Source organism: Myotis daubentonii, chromosome 18 (genome assembly GCF_963259705.1).
Source record: "Myotis daubentonii chromosome 18, mMyoDau2.1, whole genome shotgun sequence".
NCBI classification, from domain to species: Eukaryota; Metazoa; Chordata; class Mammalia; order Chiroptera; family Vespertilionidae; genus Myotis; species Myotis daubentonii.
In genome coordinates, this window is record NC_081857.1 from 39063140 (window position 1) to 39086592 (window position 23453).

At 43.7% G+C, this 23453-nt stretch overlaps 1 protein-coding gene across 10 annotated transcripts in view; it reads right to left on the minus strand.

The window, feature by feature from the left end:
* Positions 1–579: 579 nt before the first annotated feature.
* GPSM2 (G protein signaling modulator 2) overlaps positions 580–23453 on the minus strand; it is a 37239-nt gene continuing 14365 nt past the window's right edge. For 4 of the 10 annotated variants that reach the window (XM_059673426.1, XM_059673430.1, XM_059673428.1 and 1 more), the window contains 13 exons: positions 21047–21268; positions 20544–20679; positions 20097–20239; positions 17306–17429; positions 17086–17201; positions 15568–15723; positions 14588–14696; positions 13143–13272; positions 10225–10295; positions 8592–8768; positions 7814–7991; positions 6815–7029; positions 580–1355 (listed from right to left, as the gene is read on the minus strand). In XM_059673426.1, coding sequence (XP_059529409.1) covers positions 1128–1355; positions 6815–7029; positions 7814–7991; positions 8592–8768; positions 10225–10295; positions 13143–13272; positions 14588–14696; positions 15568–15723; positions 17086–17201; positions 17306–17429; positions 20097–20239; positions 20544–20679; positions 21047–21268 — 2005 coding nt within the window. In that variant the 3' untranslated portion in view covers positions 580–1127. Of the gene's footprint in view, positions 1356–6814; positions 7030–7813; positions 7992–8591; positions 8769–10224; positions 10296–13142; positions 13273–14587; positions 14697–15567; positions 15724–17085; positions 17202–17305; positions 17430–20096; positions 20240–20543; positions 20680–21046; positions 21269–22230; positions 22437–22841; positions 22866–22892; positions 23020–23453 lie in introns of those variants that run through there. The other 6 variants (XM_059673434.1, XM_059673433.1, XM_059673427.1 and 3 more) reach the window with 4 other exon arrangements.

Genomic DNA, 23453 nt, shown 5'->3' on the forward strand with positions numbered 1-23453 from the left:
TTAGCGTTGGAGTCAGGCTCTGCTCTGTCCTTTCTCGTTTTGCTGACCTTTCCTACGTCGTGTCCTGTGAAATGTTACTTGTCCTTGTGAACACCTTCCCACTTCTGGGAAGAGGCTTAATGACAAGTGAGGTCCTAACCTATGTCTTTCAGACTGAAATCTTACGAGTTTTTATCTGTTTTCTGTTTTTGTGACATGACCACATAGTTGCTTTTTAACTTTAGGTCCTAAAAAGTTTCACAGCAGTACTTTGCAATAAGTACAATTTTGAACCATGCATACATCCATGTCTGTAACTACATGGATGTATATGGTCACGTGCCACGTAAGGATGATTTGGTCCACAACAGACCAGTTACACAGCAGTGGCCCCATAAGATTATGATGGAGCTGAGAATCCTATCGCCTGGTGACATCACGGCCATTCTGACATCACAGTGCACCCAGCTCCTCCGTGCGCCATCCAGGTCAGCGTAAGCGCATCGGCAGTGCTCGCCTCCTGAGGCATTTCTCAAGAACTCCTCCCGTCGGTAAGTGGCACATGCTGGTATATTTTTTTAATTAAACAAAGAGCCCAAAACAAGCTAAAAGAAGTTTATTTCTTAAGAGTCTCATTTATAATGGCTTTGGCCCAAAAATATATTGAAAATAGATTTTGTTAGAGGGGGGAAACCTAGATTTTTTTATGGGACTATTTTATATAACTACACATTGGTCGAGCACATTTTTTCTAGACAACATATTTTCTCTTTATATGTTAAGTATAAAAAAGCCATTGTCAATGGAGCGCTTAAAAATACGATCTCAGAAAGGGGACTAGAGTCATCGGGGTTCGTCTAACTTTCTACTTGACGCACCGAGGCCAAGGACGAACGAGCTGCTGGAGGACAGTCCCCGGCAGCATCACGGAAGCTGGGGAAGCACCGAGGCCGCGTCCACAAAGCACGTGAGTGTCCATGTGCACACGCTGCACGGTACACGCCAAGTGTGCGCGCCGCCCTCGGCCTGCAGGCTGTTACATGCCGCAACCCCTCCTTTCCAGGAAAGAGAAGTAGGTGCAGTTCCTGAACAGCGTTCTGAAGGGACACAGGGTCACTTTAAAAAATACGTCCATAGTAACTAGGGGCTTATTTTCTTCCTGAATTTTTAAATTCCAACAGAGCATCACTTTGCAAGCAGCCCTTCAGCCCAAATGTAGCGTCTCTGTTTTGATCTCTTTGTAAAAGAACTCTCTGTTCATCCATCCTTTTCGCCTGAGACCGTAAAATGAGGCTAAAAAAGTCCTCGTCTGGTACCGTCGGCCCCTTTGTGGCAGCGGGGGGAGGCGCACATCTCTGGTCGTCTAGTCTGGACCCCTGAAAGCAAGGAGAGCGATTAGCACCCAAGTCGTGCAGGAGGAGAGCATGTCTCTCTCACCAGGAAATGCAGCTGAAACACTGCCCTTGCGCTTCTCCTTAGAAACGCACTTCATCTTCAGACCTGAAACCTAGTACAGTCTTTTCTTTTAAAAGGCTTGTACCAAGTGTCCCTTGGGTGAGACTTCCCACAACAGGCAGGGACAAGCGCGGCTCACCAGGGCCCTGCCCACCACACACACCCGGGTCCCTCCTCTTCTCTCCACGTCACCCAACACTCAGGCACCTCAGTCCCTAGGCCTCAGCCATCAGCGCCCACGGTCATAGGCCAGACTGTCATCATCAACAATTGCACCATCTTTAAAATTGGGATTTCGCGCATCCCAGGCTGGCCACTGCCCGTTTTTCCAAACCGTCCTCTCTCGTACTCCAGTAACTTTTTAAAAATGTGATAAACAGCCGAAACCGGTTTGGCTCAGTGGATAGAGCGTCGGCCTGCGGACTGAAAGGTCCCAGGTTCGATTCCGGTCAAGGGCATGTACCTGGGTTGCGGGCACATCCCCAGTAGGAGATGTGCAGGAGGCAGCTGATCGATGTTTCTCTCTCATCGATGTTTCTAACTCTCTCTCTCCCTTCCTCTCTGTAAAAAATCAATAAAATATATTTTTTTAAAAAAAAGTGCTAAACATAAAATGTACCATTTTAACCATATTTATAGGAACAGTCACACCATCCATCAGAACGGTTTTCACCCTGCAAAACAGAAACTTGAACCCTTTTAAACAGTAACTCCCAGCCCCTGCAGCCCCAGTGCACTTTCTGCCTGAGTGTGACTGCTCTCAGTTCCTCATGAGCAAACCGCACTGTGTTGTCCTTGTGTGACCGCGTATTCCGCAGCATGTCTTTAAGGTTCACACATCTTACAGCACGTGTCAGGATCGCCTCCCTAACGCGGGAAAATGCTCCATTCTGTCTGTCACCACGTTTTATCCATTAGCCTGTGGTGGGCAGCTCATGTTCCTGCGGGTGTCCATTCTGAAGTAGGTTGTTGGGTCATGTGGTAATTCTATTTTTAATTTCTTCAAATGCCATACTGTTGCCAACAGCAGCTGCACCATTTTACATTCTCTCACCTGCCGGGCACAAGGGTTCCAGGTTCTCCACATCCTTACCAGCATGTGTTCTGGCTTTTTTGGTAGTTGCCATACTAATGGTGTGAGGCAATATCTCATTGTGTTTTGATCTGTGTTTCCTCTAATGATCTGGGATGCTGAACGGCTTTTCCTGCCATTTGTATATCTTCTTTGGAGAAATCTTATTTTTGAATCGGATTTTTGGTTGAGTTTTTGAAGTTCCGAATATTCTGGATTAATCCCTTCTCAGTTACGTTGCTTGCAGATATTTTCTGTGGTTGCTTTTTTACCTGTTGAGAGTGTCCTTTGACGTATGGAAGCTTTACCTTTTGTTGCCTGTGCCTTTGGTGTCATGACCAGGAAATCATTGCCAGACCCAGTCCTGTGAGGCTTTCCCCTTAGTTTTCTTCTAAACGTTTTACAGTTTTAACTCTTAACTTTAGGTCTTTGATACATTTTGGGTTAATTTTATATATGGTTTTAGGTAAGTGTTCAGCTTTTGCACATGCTTACCCAGCTTCTTTTTATTTGTTGGTAAGACTTCTTTCACCATTGAATGCTCTTGGCACCCTTGACAAAATCATTTGACCATGTAAGTGAGGGTTCTCCCTCTTTTACATCCACACTCCAAACACACTCTAAAGTAATGTTGACACAAAATGAAAGAACATTCAATTCTGGAATATTTATCATAAAACAAAGATCATGACAATCAGATAAGTCAATCCATGTGTGATGTGTTTTTAAATTTCATTTTAAGAATTATAACTTTTAAGATAGAAATATTTTTAAATGTAATTTTTAAAATCACTCTTTTTGGTGTTTTGTTACTATTTCCTTTTGGTATTTTCTATTAAATATCAGGTAGAGATCATTTTTACATGTAATTGGAATGTAATATCCTATATCAATAGATATATACATAATAAACCATGCATTTTTTTCAAAGAGGGTTCTCTATTGGTCTATATGTCTATCTTTATGCCAGTACTACAGTTTTGATCACTAGCTTTGTAGTAAATTTTGAAATCACTAAGTGTGAGCCCTCCAACTTTGTTTTTCTTGTCTATGTTCCCTTGAGATTCCACATTAATTTTATGGTAGATTTTTCTATTTCTGTAAAAATGTCACTGAAAGTTTGGTAGGGATTGAATTGACTCTGTAGATCACTCTGGGTGGTAATATTTTTGACAATATTAAGTCTTCCAACCCATGAACACCAACATTTGTCATTATTTCAGAAATATTTTGTAGTTTACATTGTACAAGTGTATTACCTCCTTTTTATTCTTTTTGATGCTATGGTAAGTGGAATTATTTTCTTAATTTCCTTTTTGGACTATTCATTGTTAGCATAGAGACACAACTGATTTTTGGGTGTTGATTTTATCTCCCGTTACTTTGCTAAATTTGTTTCTTAGTTCTAACGTGTGTTTTTTGTTGTGAAATCTTTAGGATTTTCTACACAAAGACCTGTCATCTCTGAACAAAGGTAATTTTACTTTTCCTTTCCAATTTGGATGCCTTTTGTTCCTTTCTCTTGCCCAACTGCTCTGGGTAGAATTTGCAGTACGATGTTGACTAGAAGTGGGCATCCTTGCCTTGTTCCTGATGTTAGAAAAAAAAAAGCTTTCAGTCCTCTACCACTGATTATGATGACAACTGTGGGTATTTCATAAATGACTTTTATCGTGTTGCAGTATCCTGATATTCTGAGTTTGAATGTTTTAATGTGTTGAATCTTGTCAAATGATTTTTATTCATCAATTGAGATGATTGTGTGTTATTTATTTTTACATTCTATTCGTGTGGAGGATTAGATCAGTTTCCATACATTGAATCAATCTTGCATTCCAGGAATAAATCTGTTGGTTGTGGTATATAATCCTTCTAATATGCTGCTGAGTTCTGTTTGCTAGAATTTTGATGATTTCTGAATCTATATTAAAAAGGATATTGGTTTGTAGGGTCCTGTTAGCTTTGGTACTAGGACAATATATTGGCCTCAGAATGACTCCTAAGTCATAGGAAGGGCTCTCTTCAGTTTTCTGGAAGAGTTTAAGCAATACTGATGTTAGTTCTTTAAATGTTCAGTAGGATTCACCTGTGCAGGCGTCAGGTCTTTGATTACGGATAGAATCTCCTTAGAAATGATGGATCTACTTTACATTTCTTCATTATTTTCTTGGACAAATAACTAGAAACACAAAACCATTTCATCTAGGTTATCCAACTTATTGGCATATATTCATAGTATCCTATAATTTTTATTTCTGTAGAAGCAATGTAATGTCCACTTTCATTTCTGATTTTAGTTTAGGCCTCATCTTTAGCTAGAGGTCAGCCTTTTCAAAGAATCAGCGTTTGGTTTTGTTGATTTTTCTCTATTTTTGTTATATTTCTGCTCTCACCTTTATTATTTCCTTCCTTTTAATGTCAGCAGCATTTACAGCTGTAAATTTTTCCCAAGCCCTGCCTCCTGTTAGTTTTAGAACACTCTCTAGGTTTTCTGATTTCTCTTTAATTTCCTAATTGGTCCAGTTTTCCTTGTTATTGCTTCTAACTTCATGCCATTGTGGTTGGAAAAGATGCTTGTATGATACCTAACGTACAGTCTACCTGGGGGGTGTCCCTGTGCACCTGGGAAGAGCATGTTCTAATGTGTCTACTAGAGCCGGGTGGTTTACTGGTTGTCCCGTCCATTAGTGAGAGGGTGGGTACTGAAGTCTCCAACGACTGCTGCAGAAATGCCCCTCTCCTTTAACTGTCCGTGTTGGCTACAGTATTTCTTGGAGCCCTGGGATCACGGCTTCTTTTCACATTTCACTTCCTTCTCCGTAGATTCTAAACCACTAGAATGTGCTTCTCTCCCTTTTACCCTGTTCTCCAGGCAAAACACCAACCTTGGTTACAGCTCTCTCCTTCAGCTGCTGTGACTGGAGAAGACGCACAGCAGCCCGGACATAGTTCAACTCCAGTGAGTCCTCAGCACAGGCCGGCACTCCTGTTCCTTTCACTGCACTCAGGCTTTTAGTTTCACAAAGTGTTAGCTGTGCTCCACTTCCTTTCTTTTCAGCTTATGACCCTATTACTTCTTCTGCTGAGAAAAGATTCCTGCTGGCTCCCACCCCCAGGTGTGTACACTCCGCCTCCTTCAGTTACTCCTCCTCCTCTCTACTACCTCCCATGTTCCCAACCCACTCCGTCCTTTGTCCCTATCATGTCACTAAAACAGTACCTTTCAAAATCACTAATCTCCCTGTTGCCAAATCTAACCATCATCTTAGCCATCATCTTACAAGGCTTTTAGCAGCACGTGACACAGGCGAACATCCTTCAAAACCCGCTGTGCGTGGCTTTACCCGCTCAGGGCTTCCGGCTCCGGCTGGTTGCAGACATTCCTCTATCAGTTGGATTTGCAGCGCCGAGTCCTCTGCTTCCTTCTCTGCTGCTCAGGTGTCATCTCTTTCCAGGGCTTTAGTACCGTTACCTGCTGCTGACTCCCAAAGTCACCTCTCTGTTGGGGTCACACTTTTATATCCAAATGCCTTCTTAACTGAATGTCTGGTTCGGTGCCCTAGATTTACACGTGAAGGAACTCTTGCTGTTTTGACCCAGTCAGGTTTCTCCGCTGCCTTCCCGTCTCATTAAATGGCACCATCCACCCCACAGGCTGGAGCCGTCCTTGACTCTCTGTCCCGCCATCTATCTCTGCCGCCACTCTGGTCTCCCGTCTTTGTGCTGAATGGCCAGGTTGGTTCCCACGGACAGCCAGGCGACCATGCAGACCCTCCAGCACCTTCCCCTCCCTCACCCCCCTGAGACTTCCGTCTCTGGAATCTTTCACGTGGCTGATGCTTTGCCTCATTCCGGTCTCTTCAGAAATGTCTTCCCAAACCACCACACCTCACACAGACACTCCAGCCACAGCCTTTATCTCGCTGCCCGACTCACACTCTTATCCATGCAAACGTATCTAATGCCTCGCACTGTCCAGAATAAATAGAGGAAAACGCCTCTTCTCAGTGAAAATAATCATTATTTTCCTCTTTCCTGAATCTCAGTGGTTAGTAATTATTGAAACAGCTAAAATGTGAAAGCTACTGCACTATGAGCATTTCTCCCAAATGCTAAATAGTCTAGAAAGGGCCCTACACTAACTTAGCCACTGGTTGCTGCTAAAGGTGAGGGCACACGGGCTCTTTTGCGGGTTTTCTCCCATTTCTTTGAGTCTTTTCTCCACGTCACCTCACCAAACAGCCCTCCCCGCCACAGAATCCTAATCCCGCCAGAGCCAGGCACAGCGTGACACGAACAGGCACGTACCTGACACTTGACGAGGATGTCGAAGAAGTCTTCGTCAGGCTCCTTGTCACTCGTCACCAGGTGGCCCAGGACAGACTGGTTGTTGTTTGGGGTCAGACGCAGCCCTGGCAAGTTACTGACACTGGCCCTCTGGTCGTCCAGGCGGCGGCTCTGCGAGCTGGCCAGGAGATCCAGAAACTCGTCTGTGTTGGGGGACACCACGGAGACAGATGGTGCTACGAAGAGGAAACCGCCCAAACATCAGGCATATGAGTTACAGACACAGCTCCTTCCTGCTCGGCTGTCTCTGGTGGGCGGGGGAGGGGATCCGGAGAACCCTAGCGTCCACTGGGTGCTGCCAACGTTACTGCATTTCCCTTCCATAACGTGTCTGACAGGACAGTGTTCTTATTCCACCTGGATAGGAACCATCGAGCTAATAACTACACTTAGAGTTAAGTGCTGTGGGCAGGTGCTCTAGGGCGGCAGTTGGCAACCAGCGGTCCGTGAGGTCCGAAAGGTTGGCGACCGCTGCTCTAGGGCAGAGGAAGTCACCTGTTTCAGAAGTTTCTTTTCATCCAGATGGGAAGCACCTGTGTATTACATACAACTGTCGTTTTCTTCCCAACCCCTAAGACAGTGGTTCTCAACCTTCCTAACGCCGCGACCCTTTAATACAGTTCCTTGTTGTGGTGACACCCAACCATAAAATTTTGTTGCTACTTCATAACTGTAATGTTGCTACTGTCATGAATCGTAAAGTAAATATCTGATATGCGGGATGTATTTAGGCAACCCCTGTGAAAGGGTCGTTCGACCCCCAAAGAGGTCGAGACCCACAGGTTGAGAACCGCTGCCCTAAGAGTAGGGAGGCAGATACATTCGGGAACTGACACCCGCCTTGTTCGACCTGCACAAATACCAGTATTTGGGCTCAGCTGTTGTACTTCCCATTAAAACTGAGTTCTCAGAAATAACTAAGGGAGCTATGAGGATTGGGGAGAAGCAGAGGTAACTCACTTTTTAGCTTCACTCTCGGGGGAGTGGACGGAGCTGTGCCGGAAGCTGTCCCGCAGGTCTTGTCTTGTAAGCAGCACCGCTGGTCGTCCATCCGGTTGCTCTGAAATCGGCTCAGGAGGTCAAAAAACCCTTCCTCTCCCATCGTGTCTGCACTGAGTTTCTGAGACAGAGAGAAAAGCTAAATATCCCAGGTCACCAATGGAACAAGATGAGGATTAAAAATTGGCGTTTTCTTTGTAGAAGTAATACGTGATGGCAGTGTTATGACTAAAAAGCATTTGTAGTCATTTAGTTTTTAATCTTTGTATTTCTAAGGCTAAAGCAAGGGATCTCAGACTCGGGGCACTGCTCCAGGTCCTGAATGAGTCATGCAAGTTCAGGGCAGGCACCGCCTCAGGCGGTTTCCCTCTCCCTCGGCCACATCTGCATTGCCAGCTCCTCGTGCGCTTTGGGGCCACTATACAATAGGGCCACTAGAACACCGCACTGCGATACCTCCACAGGTGCTCTGATAACCGGCTACGGAGCGACTGACAGGCAGGGAGCGTCAACACTGTGGGGACACTGGACAGAGATGGCTCACGTACTGGGCCAGACAGACGGACAACATGAGATCTCATCACCCCACTCAGAACAGTGTGCCACTCAGAACATGAGTTATTTACTCTGGAATTTTCGATTGAAGTTTGGACTGCGGTTGGTCACAGGTAACAAACCTTGGAGAGCAAACGTGGCTAAGGGAGAACTGTACTCCGAACCTTATTTTAAACATACGTACCCTCTGGGGGTTTGGAACTCGGTGCTCAATGGGATTCCTGGCATCTTGGAGAACCTTAGTGGACGTACTAGTTTTGTATTTTTTCCCCTTCAATCTGTTGACAAAGAGTAGCTTTGCAGAAGGTTTGGCAATGAGGGGTTTTTGTTTCGCAAGAATTTCACTGTTCCAGTTCTGTACCTGCAGGATTGTAAACGCACATGTAAAGCAGAGCGTGAAGAAAACACCGCTGGTTTCCTAGAATATTAACCTGCCGTCCGCTCACTCAGTATTGGGGGGTGAGGCTTAGACCTTTGTGTTGTGTTGTTTTTTTAATCCTCACCTGAGGACATGCTTGTTAGAGAGGAAGGGAAGGAGAGAAGCATCGATTGGTTGCCTCCCATACGAACCTTGACCTGGAGCTCGCAACCTTTTGGTGTACAGGCGACACTCCAACCTATTGAGACACCCGCTAGGGTGAGGCTTAGAGCTTTTAACAAATTTCTTCTTGCCAGGATAGTTCATTATTTCAATAGCTTGTACCAAATACATACTGTAGATTTCTCATTATCAAAACAACATGGTGGCTTTTAAAAACCCAAGAAAAGAAATCCCATAAAAATAAACTTTGAATGGTCAGAGAAAGAGCCAGGGTTTTATTCTGGGTGTGAGTCACTTAAATATTACACCCAGAAATGTTGGCTATATGTAAAAGTTTAACTGTAAAATTTAACACCTAAAATGTACACAGCAGCAGTCATTTTTTGTCTATAGAGCTGTACTGTTTTCATAACCATTACTAAATTCTCAATAGGCAAAAGTCTAATCAAATTTATATGATCTGGTTTAAACATAGGTAACAACCTTTTTAAAAATGGTTGAATAGATTTCCCTATTAGAGGTGACATACAATATTATATTAGTTTCAGGTGTACAACACAGTGATTAGACATGTATGTAACTTACAAAGTGATCCCCCCCATTAAGTCTAGTTCCCACCTGGCACCATACATTGTTATTACATGACTATATGCCCTGTCACTATTTTGTAATTGCCAATTTCTAAATCCTTTTCACCCAGCCCACCAAACCCCCTCCCATCTGGCAACCCTCAGTCTGCTCTCTGTATCTGTGTTTGTTTTGCATTACCACCTTTGAACAACAGATTCAAAATATTTAATGCACAGGAGAAATATATACAAACATCAACTCATGTTATAACCTGAAACCAATAGAACTTCAACCAAAAAACATGAGATCTTACAGGAGGGGAAAAGCACCACGAATATTTGTTGGAAGTCACAAATTTTAGTGAGTAGACAACTGTGTAAATATGGAGTCCATGAATAATGAGAATCAACTGTAAGTAAAAAATTAACTATTTAAATAAAAGTTACTAAAATAGCTAGTGTTGCTCAGTGGTTGAGCATTGACCTATGAACCAGGAGGTCAGTTTGATTCCTGGTCAGGGCACATGCCCAAGTTGTGGGCCGATCCCCTGTGTGGGATGTGCAGCAGGCAGCCAATCATTGATGCTCATCATTGATGTTTCTATCTCTCCCTTCCTCTCTGAAGTCAATAAAAACATAAATTTTTAAAAATTACTAAAATATTTTTAATAACAGTTTAAGAAATTTAAAATATAAAAACTACCCACCTTGTCTGGTGTTAATTTCATAAGTTCCATGTTTTCCATACTGTGTCGGCGTCCAAACTTGGGGCGTGCACCTTTGTAAAAAAGCAATTTAAATAAACCAGGGAGACCTTAACACTACAAATTCAGCATCACTCTGGCATTTGTCATTGAATTTTAAAGTCTGTTACACAAACCCATATGGAAGTAAGAAATCTCACAACATGTTCTTTTAAGAATAATTTTCTAGCCTTAGCTAGTTTTGCTCAGTGGATAGAGCGTCAGCCTGCGGACTGAAGGGTCCCAGGTTCGATCCCCAGTAGGGGGTGTGCAGGAAGCAGCCAGTCAATGACTCTCTCTATTAATGTTTTTATCTCTTTCCCCCTTCCTCTCTGAAATCGATAAAAAATATATTTTTAAAAAAACAGTTTTCTATAGAAATAGACTATGGCCTCGCTCTCAATAGACAATGGCCTTACATCTCTTGATGTAAGAAAGTTACATTTTGCTTGGAAACTAACTTGGGTTACTAACATTGACCCTTAATTTAGAAAAAGCGTTTATAATAATTGTCTTTGTATTATCTAACGTCTTAAAAATAAACCCAGACAAACTGGAGAGGGATTTAAGTAAAAACATAAGGAAAAGGCTTTAGGCCTTCAATTTTGGGGTAAGAATAAAAATAACAGCCAAGTACTACATAACTTCAGTTACCCATTTCATTAGATGACAGGTTTCCTGCCTGTCAGAAAGTATGTTAAAAAGTTCAACATTTCTTCAACAAAATTATCATTAAACGTAAAAAACTTTCATTCCACCTCAATCTTTTAAAGAGAAGCAATATTTTAAAAGGCATAAATAAGGAAAAATGATACCTACCCAACTTAAAAAATAAACTGTTACCAACACATTAACTCCCCCAATAATGTCCCTCTCTCTTCCTATAATTTTTCATACTTTTACTAAAATATGTGTATAGCTAAGCAATAAAGCTTATTACATACATTATATAAATGGTCTCATACTGTACATATCTTCTAACTCAGCGGTCACCAACCTTTCAGACCTCACGGGCCACCGATTGGCGACCGCTACTCTAACTTCCTTGGAGCACCCTTATATTTGTGAGACTCATCCAAGTTGATATGTATAATTTGGTTTAATTAATTTTCATTGCCTTTTTAAGACTAGGAAATTATTTACAGATTTGTTTTACTAAGACAGATATTTAGGTTGCTCCCAATTTTTTGTTATTATAAGTGATACTACTCCAGAAATTCCTGGACCTCTCTGTGTGCAAGTGTCTCTCCCAGGTTGGATACTGGGCTGTGTAACTGGAGCAGAATTGCTGAACCATAAGGTTGGTACACCTTCAACTTTACCACAACGCTGCCAAGTTGTTCTTCAAAGTAGACCAATTTCTATTCCAATCAGTATTGCATAAGACTCCATCACCCATATCGTTTCAATACTGGTATTACCAGATCTTTCCCTCTGCTGCACAGGTTTCAGAATTACTTCACTGTGGTTTTCCTTGATTCAATGAAGTTAAGTATCTGTGAGTACCTTTGGGCCGCTTGTGTTTCTTCTGCTCATCGCTTTTGCCCATTTTTTAGGTGGGTTATTTATCTTGGTCCTAATTCATAGGAGTTCTTACACAGTGAGAATACAAATCCCTTTTTAATCACACTGTGTGGCCTTGTCCTCTCAGTGTGTTTTACCTCTTTATGGTTTCTTTTAACAAAGTTCTTAATTTCATCATCAGTCTTTTCCTTAGTGGTTTTGTTTTCTGAGACATCCTTCCCCTCGGGCATCATGAAGATACACTACAAGCAGAGGCGGCACAGCACAGACTCAGGAGACCACTCCCTCCCTCGGGCAGTTCCTCTGACTCGGTGTTCCCGTCATAAAGACGCGGCTGTGTGGGGTAATTCCTCATTGTCTGTAAGGGGTCAGTGCAATGCCTGACAGAGTCAGCAATGTCAGCCAGCAGCCTCGTTGCTGCTCTAAATGTTTTCCATATTTAAATCTTTAATCCAGCAAGGATTCATTTTTTTGAGGTAACAGGTTCCATATATGAAGGCATATGAGTATAGGTTCTATCTTTCCTTCCTCGGGTCTGTCTCTATGCCTGCAGCACACCGTTCTAGTTACTGAAGCTCTAAAATCTTGTACCTGTGGATGATGTCAAGACATGATCCCATTTCTTGTTTTTCATGCTTTGCTTTCAGTTCTCAGGCTTTTTCCCCCCCCATATACATTGAATGAAAGTGGCCTCATCAAGTTTCCCAAAATAACTTGCGAATTGCTTGGTAGTGCGTGAAATTTACATCAGTTGGGGAGAACTGACATCCTTAATATTTAGTTTTCCGACTTGAGTGATTACAGGAGGCAGCCGATCAATGTTTCTCTTTCTCTCAAATCAATAATAAAATTTTTTTTTAAAACCACATTAAATTCACTGCTGGACCTGGTTTACTGATAACTCATTTAGAGTTTCTGCATCTTTGCTCATGAGTGAAGACTGGCCTGTAATTTACCTTTTTTGTATTGTTCTGTCTAGTTTGGAAATCAAGGTTATACTGTTCTCAGAAAGACTGAGATCTACAGAATTTTGTGGAAGGCTGGAATCAATTTTCTTCAGTGCCTGGTAGACCTCACTAGTGAAATCATCTGGGCCAGGCATTGTGTTAGTGGGAAGTTTATGTCCACTTCTTTTTCTTCCTTGAGTAATCTTGCTGTATATCTGTTAGTCTTTTTATAAAGAACCAAATTTCAGATTTTAAAAATCTCCCACATCTTTGTTTTAATGTCATTAACCTGTGTTAAAAAAAATGTTGAACTTCCTATGTTATATATCCTCTGGATTTGGTGAACATGTGATGACCAATTTAAATGTGAACCTTAAGGATGCAGTTGGGTTTTGAAGACCTGTTACTTACCGTGTGAGCTGTTATCAATTTCAATGTTTTCAGACATCACTGAGGTGTTTGTGCTGTAGCTCAGCCCGAGAACCATCTGAAGGTCGGAGAGGTTCAGCCGTGCTGTTAGCTCGCCACCGCTGTCCCCGACCTGCAACCACAGCATGTGACGTTAGAGGAGGGACAGCATGGCGAAGACTAGCTGCGAATGTTGTGAACCGACTGAAAATAGTTAATGTTGGAATTAGGAGACTATGAATTAAATGGGATTTTTATAGAAGAAAAGGGAAGTTTCTAAAACATGACAATAGGACAGCTAATTTTATTTGATCAGCTCTTTAGTTCTCTAAATATTAGATTGCTCTTAATCTGTGATCATCCTATATAATAAAAGGCTAATATACCAATTGACCAAATGGTGGAAATGACCAGTCACTATGACATGCAATGACCACCAGGGGGAAGACACTCAACGCAGGAGCTGCCCCCTGGTGATCAGTGCGCTCCCACAGGCGCTCAGCCAGAAGCCAGGCTCGTGGAGGTGGCGGAGGCGGTGGCGGTGGCGGTGGCGGTGGCGGTGGCGGGAGCCCGCTGCCGCATCGGACTGACGGACATCCCCCTAGGGCTCCCAGACTGCAAGAGGGCACAGGCCGGGCTGAGGGATTCCCTCCCTCAGTGCACGAGTGTCATGCAGCAGGCCTCTAGTATTAAATAGTGTGGCTCTTCTGTGACACATTAACTTGGCATCATATGAATTAAATTTCCTTAGAATATTTTATTTCCATACTATAGTAGTAGCTAACATTAAGCCAGCACTAGACATTACCTTAGGCATATATATGTGTGCTTATATGTATATATCATTCATATACTTTATAAAAATCCTTACTCAAGGATTGATTTTTAGAGAGAGTGGGAGGGAGGGAGGAAGGGGTGGAGACAGAGAGAAACAGCAATATGATACACATTGATTGGTTGTCTCCTGCCCTCGCCCCGGCCAACTGGGGCCCAGGGATTGAACCTGCAACCCTTTGGTGCTGGGGTGACATTCTAACCACTGAGACCACTGGCCAGGGCCACTTTATATATATTATCTCATCCTTATGATGACTTGCAAGCTAGATATTCCCATTTTATAGATGACAGAAGTGAGGCTCAGAAAGGTTTCTAAGCTCAAATAGGCAGATGGTAGGACCGTAGCAGGAGCCAGTCCTTGATTCTAAAAGCTTCTCCTCCACACACACTGCTGGTCCATGAACTGGGGGCGTGGCGGGCATATTCCGGTCCCTGGAAACCAGCCTCACCTTCCACATCAAGGCCAGTGCGAACACACCTCCGACCAGCATCTCAGATGCTGGGAACAATACCGACTCGGCACTGGCCGCAGAGGAGCGATCCCGGCAGTGCCGGGCTGTCCCTGCCGACCGGGAGGCACAGCAGCACAGACCAGCCTTTCGGCTCCTTACCTCTCTTGAAATCTCCAGGTGCTTTTCAGCAAAGTGCATGGCTTGCTCGTGGTTGCCTAGGGCTGTGTACGCGTTTCCCAAGCTCCAGCACGCTCTCCCTTCACCGATTCTACGAGATGATCAAAGCAAACTTGCCGTTATCCGCAGGGAGGTGGGCGTGGTCATGCTGCCCAGCAGTAATTGAGGTACACACAGTGCTCCGCGTTTACGTGGTATTTGATATAAAAAACCTACCACCTCAATACTAGAGACAAGCTAGAATACCCAGAAAACACTGAAAACCCAGAGTCCAGTATTAAAACACCTTTTTAAAGACACACTGTATGACAAACCAATCAAGTCGCAGGGGCGGGTCTGTCCCTTGCCCATGCTCTCTGCAGCCCCAGTGATCATGCAGCCCGTGCCTGGGAACCATGGCGGGCGGGGGGGGGGGGGGGGCGCAGGTGGAGAGTGGAGGATTCGCTCCCTCGGGCAGTGTAAGAGAGTTTCTCCTCTGTCCTGAGGTGAAACCTACTTCCCTAACATACACAACACAGACCACAGGCCTGCACATATATGCTGTTGGTTCATTCAGTGAAAAAAAGGAATTAGCCATTAGCAATCAGAAGGCTTCATCTAAAACTCAGGACTTCTAGCTTCTCTTAAAAAGGGGGGCACTGGACATAAGGGACCTTCCTTCCTGTTGGCGACAATGAACGGCATCAGGTCGCAGCCGTCCCCGTCACACGGGCCGTGCGTCAGTCTGCCCCATCCCACACTCGTCTGTCGAGGGCGGCTGCAGTGGTTGGACTGTGACCTAGTTACTGATCTGGGTTGAGGGCTCCCTGGGACCAGGCTAATCCCCTAACACATGCGAGCCTTCAAACAAAACTGTACAGAGGATGTTACTGAAACAAGAACTTCCTTAAAAAGGAAACACAAAAGACACTTTACTAAAACACCTGTTTCACCGCCACCGCAGTAGTGAAGTGGGCGCTCACCTGTCCTTGAGCTCCTGCGCGATGGCCAAGTGCTTCAGGTGGTAGTCGATGGCCTTGTCGTAGTCCTGGAGCAGCGTGTAGGTGTTCCCCAGGCTGTAACAAGACTGCGCCTCCACGGCTCTGTCTTTAAGCTGCCGAGCCAACAGCAATGTCTTCCTGAAGAAGAAATTAACGCTTACAGAACCATCATCATCATTAACACTCACTTTTCCAGCTGCCTGTCAAGTGAATCTGTTTTAGAGCCTAAGATCCTACACTTTCTCCAGGACTCCAGACAAAATGAAACACAAAAGCAAATCCAGACTTTTAGGGTAGGTGAGAGTCCTGTTAGTTTTCCAGATAAAGGAGTAGTGACACGAGAGCAAGTGCTTTGCATGTGAACACTTGGTAACATGTAAGAAAACCTTCCCTGGTGCAGTGACAATAACGTAAACGAAGAGACAGTCACATACCCTCCCTTTCAATCATATGTTGCCTTTACATCTGTTGGAAATTTAAAATACTGAGTTAGGCCATTAGTCACAAACTCATGAAAAATATTTAGTGCGTTTAGAGATTAACCGAATTCTACCCAATGCCTATGGAACCGCCAATGAGAAGCCAGTGAGCAGTTAGAGTGTGGGCCCCACAGCTAGTCTTTTTGGGTGATACATTTTATTTGGAAAGAGTGATATATTTTATTTGGAAGGATATTTCATATCTAATCGGCCAACAAATATTAACCATTAATTAATATGTTTAAAGTAAGGTGGGATGACATTCTAGCTTTTTAGATGGACCTAAAGCAATTTTACCTTTTTTTAAAATGACAAAATATTCAGAGCTCTCTCACATTGGATTCTCTAACAATGAAATACAAATGAATCACTGTGTCTTTGGCTCATGCAACTGGATTCTGCCAAAGTCTGTACGGACCTTAATCCCTACTAATTAGGGGAAACTCCAGACACCCCAGAAGCACAGAGCAGGCCACGCCAGGCAGTCTGCACACGCTGTCATCCACGGACAGATTAGAAAGACCTGCCACAGAGGAGCTGGGACTGCCAGTCGGGTGAGCGAGGGCCAAAGGCGGCAGAGAGGGGCGACGGTGGGAAAAGCCCAGTGACCGTGGGGAACAGCACACATTTTTGTTACCAGGCTTTCTTTTGGCCTCTCTGCAAATCAGGTGAGAAAATGCATATAAATATACATATTACACGTGCTAATAAACAAGGTAAGGGTTTCTTTTAAGAAGTTTTAAGGTAAAAGTAACCGTGTAAAGGGTCATACTGCTGCTAAGCCTCGGGCACAGTCATACTCACTGAGCACGTGTGGCCCTATGCCAAGGGAGCCCTTCATACAGTCCTCCAGGCAGTCCTCACCACAGTCCAAAAGCAGGTGTGGTGTCTTGTTTCAGATGAGGACCCCGAGGCTTAGAAGCCCGGGTCCCACTGCCACTGCAGCCAAGCGCAGGCTCTGAGCCTCCTGTGACTGACAGGCTGCATACCTCTCACACTTACACAGAAATACCAGACTCACTTGTAGTAGTCAGAGGCCATTTCAAATTCACCAAGAAATATATATGCATTTCCAAGGTTGCTGTACGCTCTTCTTTCGGCTGCTTTATCCCCAAATTCTTTTGCTATAAGGAGACGCTGAAAGAGAAAGCTCAGGTGAGACAGAGCCATGACAGTCAGGAACAATCTCATCCCTGCGGACGCGGCTGGAGAAGCTGCTCCAGGTTTCTGCCTGCACTGACCTGCTCGTGGGCTATGACCGCGTCTCTGAAGTTGCCCAGGAGGTAGTGTGTGTTTCCCAGGTTTCCAAAGGCACGTCCCTGGGCGGCCCGGTCACCCAGAGCGGTCACCAGCGACAGGTTTTCCCTGAGAGCAGAAAGTTGTGAAAGGATAGGATGGGGGATTTACTTATTAGATTTACACATCTAAGTCTTTTTTATCATAAAACAGTTTTTAGAAAAGCTTACAGCCACAACGTGCCACATCTTAAAGGTGTGTCTGTGGTGGAGAGTGGCTGTAGGAACTGGCTGGGGACATTTTACTAAACCATCCGGTGGGTTTCTGCCCAGAGTCAAGGACGCAGTCAGTCTTGAAACCCCTAAGCGAGCAGTCCTCTGAGATTCTACTGATAAGAGACTAAACTTACCCAAAGTAACTTAGACTAACCAAGGTACTTCTTTTTTCTGCCACTAAGTGGCGCTGGTCTGCAGTCTAAGAGGAAGCTTTTCTGGGGACACCATTACAACTCTGTAACCTTTCAGAACAATGTGGTTTATTTTTACTTGCTAGTCCAAACTTCTCAACCTTTGCCAAACCTTAAAGCTTCCTCTGGGGTAAAGGATGCACAGCACCCCCTCTCACCACGCCTGTTCGACATGGTACTGGAAGTGTTAGCCATTGCAATTAGACAAGAAGAACAAATAAAAGGCATCCAAATGGGAAAAGAAGAAGTAAAACTGTCCTTATTTGCAGATGACATGATATTATACATAAAAAACCCTAAAGACTCCATCAAAAAAACTATTAGACTTAATAAGTGAATTTGGCAATGTAGCAGGATACAAAATTAACCCCAAGAAATCTGAGGCATTTCTATACACCAATAGTGAACTTACAGAAAGAGAGACTAAAAAAGCAATCCCATTTACCATCACACCAAAAAAATTAAAATACCTAGGAATAAACTTAACTAAAGAGGTAAAAAACCTCTACTCAGAAAACTACAGGACATTGAAAAAAGAGATAGAGAAAGACATAAACAGATGGAAGAACATAGCATGTTCTTGGATTGGTAGAATCAACAGCATTAAAATGTCCATACTACCCAAAGCAATCTATAAATTCAACGCACTTCCCATTAAAATACCAACGGCATATTTCACAGACCTAGAACGAACTCTCCAAAAATTCATCTGGAATAAAAAAAAGACCCCGAATAGCTGCAGCGATCCTGAGAAAGAAGAACAAAGTAGGTGGGATCTCAATACTAGATATCAAGCTGTATTACAAAGCCACTGTTCTCAAAACTGCCTGGTACTGGCACAAGAACAGACATATAGATCAATGGAATAGAATAGGGAGCCCAGAAATCAACCTGAACCAATATGCTCAATATTTGACAAAGGAGACAAGAAAATACAATAGAGTCAAGACAGTCTCTTCAATAAATGGTGTTGGGAAAATTGGACAGATACATGCAAAAAAATGAAGCTAGACCACCAACTTACACCATACACAAAAATAAACTCAAAATGGATAAAGGACTTAAATGTAAGGTGGGAAACCATAAAAATACTAGAGGAAACCACAGGCAGCAAAATCTCAGACGTATGCCGAAGAAATTTCTTCACTGATACATCTCCTAGGGCATTGGAAACTAAAGAGAAAATAAACAAATGGGACTACATCAAAATAAAAAGCTGCACAGCAAAAGAAACCATCAACAAAACAACAAGAAAGCCCACTGCATGGGAGAACATATTTGCCACTGTAATCACCGCTAGGGTTTAATCTCCAACATTTATAGGGAACTCATACAACTTAACAAAAGGAAGATAAACAATCCAATCAAAAAATGGGCAAAGGACCTAAGTAGACACTTTTCAAAAGAGGACATTCAGAAAGCCAAGAGACATATGAAAACATGCTCAAAGTCACTAATCATCCGAGAAATGCAAATCAAAACAACGAGGTACCATCTCACACCTGTCAGAATGGCTATCATCAACAAATCAACAAACAACAAGTGCTGGAGAGGATGTGGAGAAAAAGGAACACTTGTGCACTGCTGGTGGGAATGCAGACTGGTGCAGCCACTATGGAAGACAGTATGGAGTTTCCTCAAAAAGTTAAAAATGGAACTTCCATTTGACCCTGTGATCCCACTTCTAGGAATGTATCCCAAGAAAACAGAAACACCAATCAGAAAGGATATATGTGCCCATATGTTCATAGCAGCACAATTCACCATAGCTAAGATCTGGAAACAGCCTAAGTGCCCATCAGCAGATGAATGGATTAGAAAACTGTGGTACATCTACACGATGGAATACTATGCTGCTGTAAAAAAGAAGGAATTCTTACCATTTGCAACAGCATGGATGGAACTGGAGAGCATTAGGCTAAGTGAAATAAGCCAGTCATTGAAGGAAAAATACTACATGATCTCACTCATTTCTGGATAATAAAGACCATTATAAACTGATGAGCAAAAATAGATACAGAGGCAGAGCAGCATCGAACAGACTGTCAAACTACAGCGGGAAGGCAGGGGAGGGTTGGGGGGACGGGAAGGGGAGGTAAGAGATCAACCAAAGGAATTGTAAGCATGCATATAAGCATAACCAATGGACACAAGACACTGGGGGGGGGGGGGGGCGAGTAGGGGTGGCCGGGGGAATGTCAAGGGGAGAAAAAAAAAAGACCTATGTAATACTCTTTGTAATACTTTAAGCAATAAAAAAAAATTTTTTTTTAAATAAAATTTTAAAAAAAAGAATGCACAGCAGAACCCCGGCTGGCAGCACGACTCACTCGTAGAGATCCACAGCGGCCTGCAGAGCAGCGCGCACCTCCTCCGGGAAGTCGCCCGCGTCCTGAGCGCCGGGGCAGCTGAAGCTCTTCCCTTTGGCGTGGTACACGTTGCCCAGGTTGTAGAGCGCTCTCGCCTCTCCCACCTGTGGAGACGGCGCAGTGTTACTTTCACCTTTTGCACCCAGAGGGCAGGTGGTGTAATGCCTACCACACACTCTGCAATGTCCTGGACCTCGTGGCCCAGAGGAAGGGTATGCTGGCCACCCACACAGGACCCACCAATGGCCGCCAGGAAGAAGGGCCTCTCATTGTTTACTGTCCCCTCTACTTAATCATTTGTATGGTGGTTCTGTTTTCTATGAGTATTTTCCTTTTGGTATTAACTTGATTAAATGATTAAACAGAATTAAAACACAAACCAATTCAGTGAAAATGTCCCCTTTTTACCTTGTCGTTAAGTTCTCTGGAAATATCGAGGTGTCGCTGACAACAGACTACGGCTTCGTCAAAATTTCCAAGAACTTTCAAGGTGTTGCCCAGGTTACCACTCGCTTTGGCTTCCCCCAGCTGGTCTCCAATCGTCCTGGAAAAAAAAATAATAAAGTAAAGCACTTAAATCTAAAGTGGCCAGGATACAGTTTCCCTAGAGGACAACTAATGTGCTTATGTAAGAAAGACCCATTAGCCCTGAAACCTACTTTGAATAAAAATTTAAAACTTACATTTCTGTACTTAAATGTAATTAATTTTCACTCATTTAATTAAACTCTAGGGTCATTTCACTATTATTCATTCAGTTAATTAAACTCAGCCTAAAGATTCATTTTAAAATGCAATGCTATTTCATTAGAACTCACTAAATGTATTCAACTGGTCTTTTAAACTGAATACAAATATCAGGAAAGTGGCCATGTAGGGAGAAAGGACACTGAGAAGCTTAAGCCAATCACCTTGCAAGAGTGAGATCGTGATGGTGGTATTCCAGGGCTCTGGCGTAATCGTGCAGGTAGAAGTAGGCGTTGCCCAGCTGGCTGTAGATAGCACTGAGGGTCTTCAGGTCCTCGGTTCCCACCTGAACTGCGGCTTCAAAGAAGGACACCCCCGCGCGGCAGTCTCCAGCCTTGCACAGGCGCTCCCCCTCCAAGGCCAGCTCCAGGCAAGAGGCTTCCATTCTACAGAATGACACAGACAGCCACACCCGTCAGCACATCAGGGCCCCACGGCCTTCCCTTCCATACGCCATGCAACTGTGGACTGTGGCTGCCCCTGCTCAGAACAGCTGCCTCCATAACTGAAGTATCTGCATGACTGATAAACGGTAAGCCGTTATTTATGTAAGAGGTCACCTGCCTATTCAATGTCTCTGAGTCTCAGGTCTTTTATATAGAATAGCTAACTATTTCTACATGGAGCCCATTTTAATGCCCCCCCCCCCCCCCCCCACACACACAGCAACCCACTTTACCAAGAGAGAACCTAAGAGTTCCCTAAACCATCGGTTCTCAACCTGTGGGTCGCAACTCCTTTAGCGGTCGAACAACCCTTTCACAGGGGTCGCCTAAGACCATCCTGCATATCAGATATTTATATTACGATTCATAACAGTAGCAACATTACAATTATGAAGTAGCAACAAAAATAATTTTATGGTTGGGTCACAACATGAGGAACTGTATTTAAAGGGCCAGAAGGTTGAGAACCACTGCTAAACCGTTAGAGTTGTGGCAGACTTAGAGACTTCCTCAGGGAGATGGGGTGCCTGAGAAAGTGAAGTCCCACAATTATCCTCTTCTCGATCCAGGTGTCCAGGTAACCTACTCACCTGTCCATCACCTGCTCCTCCCATCCATCTTTCTCACTCACTCATTCTCCTTCCTTTTCCCAGCGCCACACGTTTACTTGTACTTAGGAAAATAAAGGAGCAAAATGTCCTGACCTACAAGGCACACGCCATAGGAGCACTGAGTGTCAAGAAGCTGCACATTAGAAAGCAAGGCTTAAAGATCCACAGAAATTCAGTTCTCAGTCTGTCACTGAATTTAAGTCAGAAGAATCAAGTTAACTAACTACATCCAGGGAGAAAAAGCAATGATACTTTGGATTCTAATCCTAAACATGAGTAGGTGTCGCTCACCACTGTGTTTCTCCAACATCTGTGACTTCTGCCATGTCTACGTTCCAGCTGTCATTCCCTTAAATGGCTTTCTGTAATTTGGCCATCGTCCTTCCAATGGCACCGTCATTTAAAAAAAAATCTAGCTCATCCAAAGCAGGACTGTGAACTGAGTCTGGTGTGATACTAACGCTTGTTTTCTCATGGACATTAACGCACACATGTAGCTATTGAGACAGAAAAGCAAATAAAGTCCCACACCTGGCATAGCGCCCCCCTGTGGAAGACTGGCTTAGCTCATCCGTCTTGGAGCTCAACCACTGAATGGAACCCACTGGGATTTGCTTTCAGCAAGTCTAACCGGGCGCTGGGCTTGGTCCTGGCGACAAATGAGGCCAGAAGGAAATCTGGACCAAAAAAACCCCACAAAACCTGAGGAAAAATAAAAATCCGGACTAAGGGCAGCGAGCCCATTTCTGGTGCAAAGCCGGCCTTGGCTCAGAGCCCACGTGGCCCCCTCGGACGGGTCGGTCTCAAGCTTTCCAGCAGGAATGTGTTGTCTTATGATCCGGGGAGAGTGATGCCCCTCATCCATGGATCTAAGCAAAACCAGGCAAGGGACCCTCCGCTACCACTTCGCTTCAGCAGCAGATCAGCCAGTCAGGAGGGACGCGGGAGAGCACGTGGCAGTCGGTGACATCAGGAGCCTGACGTCGTGACATTTAGGCCACTTCAAATCATGGGTCTCTCTTTGTCAATCACAAGTGAAAACTGCCCTTTGGAACCATATTTTTGAAAATGAAAGAGTTCCTAAAAGAAAAAGTGTTTTGTTTAATGTTTACGAGGTTACTGGTATAGTATTTATTCTGTGTGTGACGAGAAGTGAGTCAGCAAAGTAGTAATGTGTAAAAATGTGATTTTTATGAAAGGTTCTTTCGCTAGATGAGGTGCCTTAACTAGTTGTCTTTGTCTAAATACCGAAACCACTGAATTTCTAAGAATTATCACAGGGAAAAAATTAGAAAATATATTTTTACATATAAAAAATATTAATTTTTCTCTTAAAATACATTTCATTTTTAAAGTTGAGTTATCATCTGTTAAAGTGTGTATACATTTTTAGGGACACTACACACTCACACAGTGCAATTTCACTGCTAGGAAATGTATACATAATAGCTCCAAGCATGCAAATAAAAAAGCTGTATGTGAAAAAACACAGCCCACTCAATGTCCCATCGGCA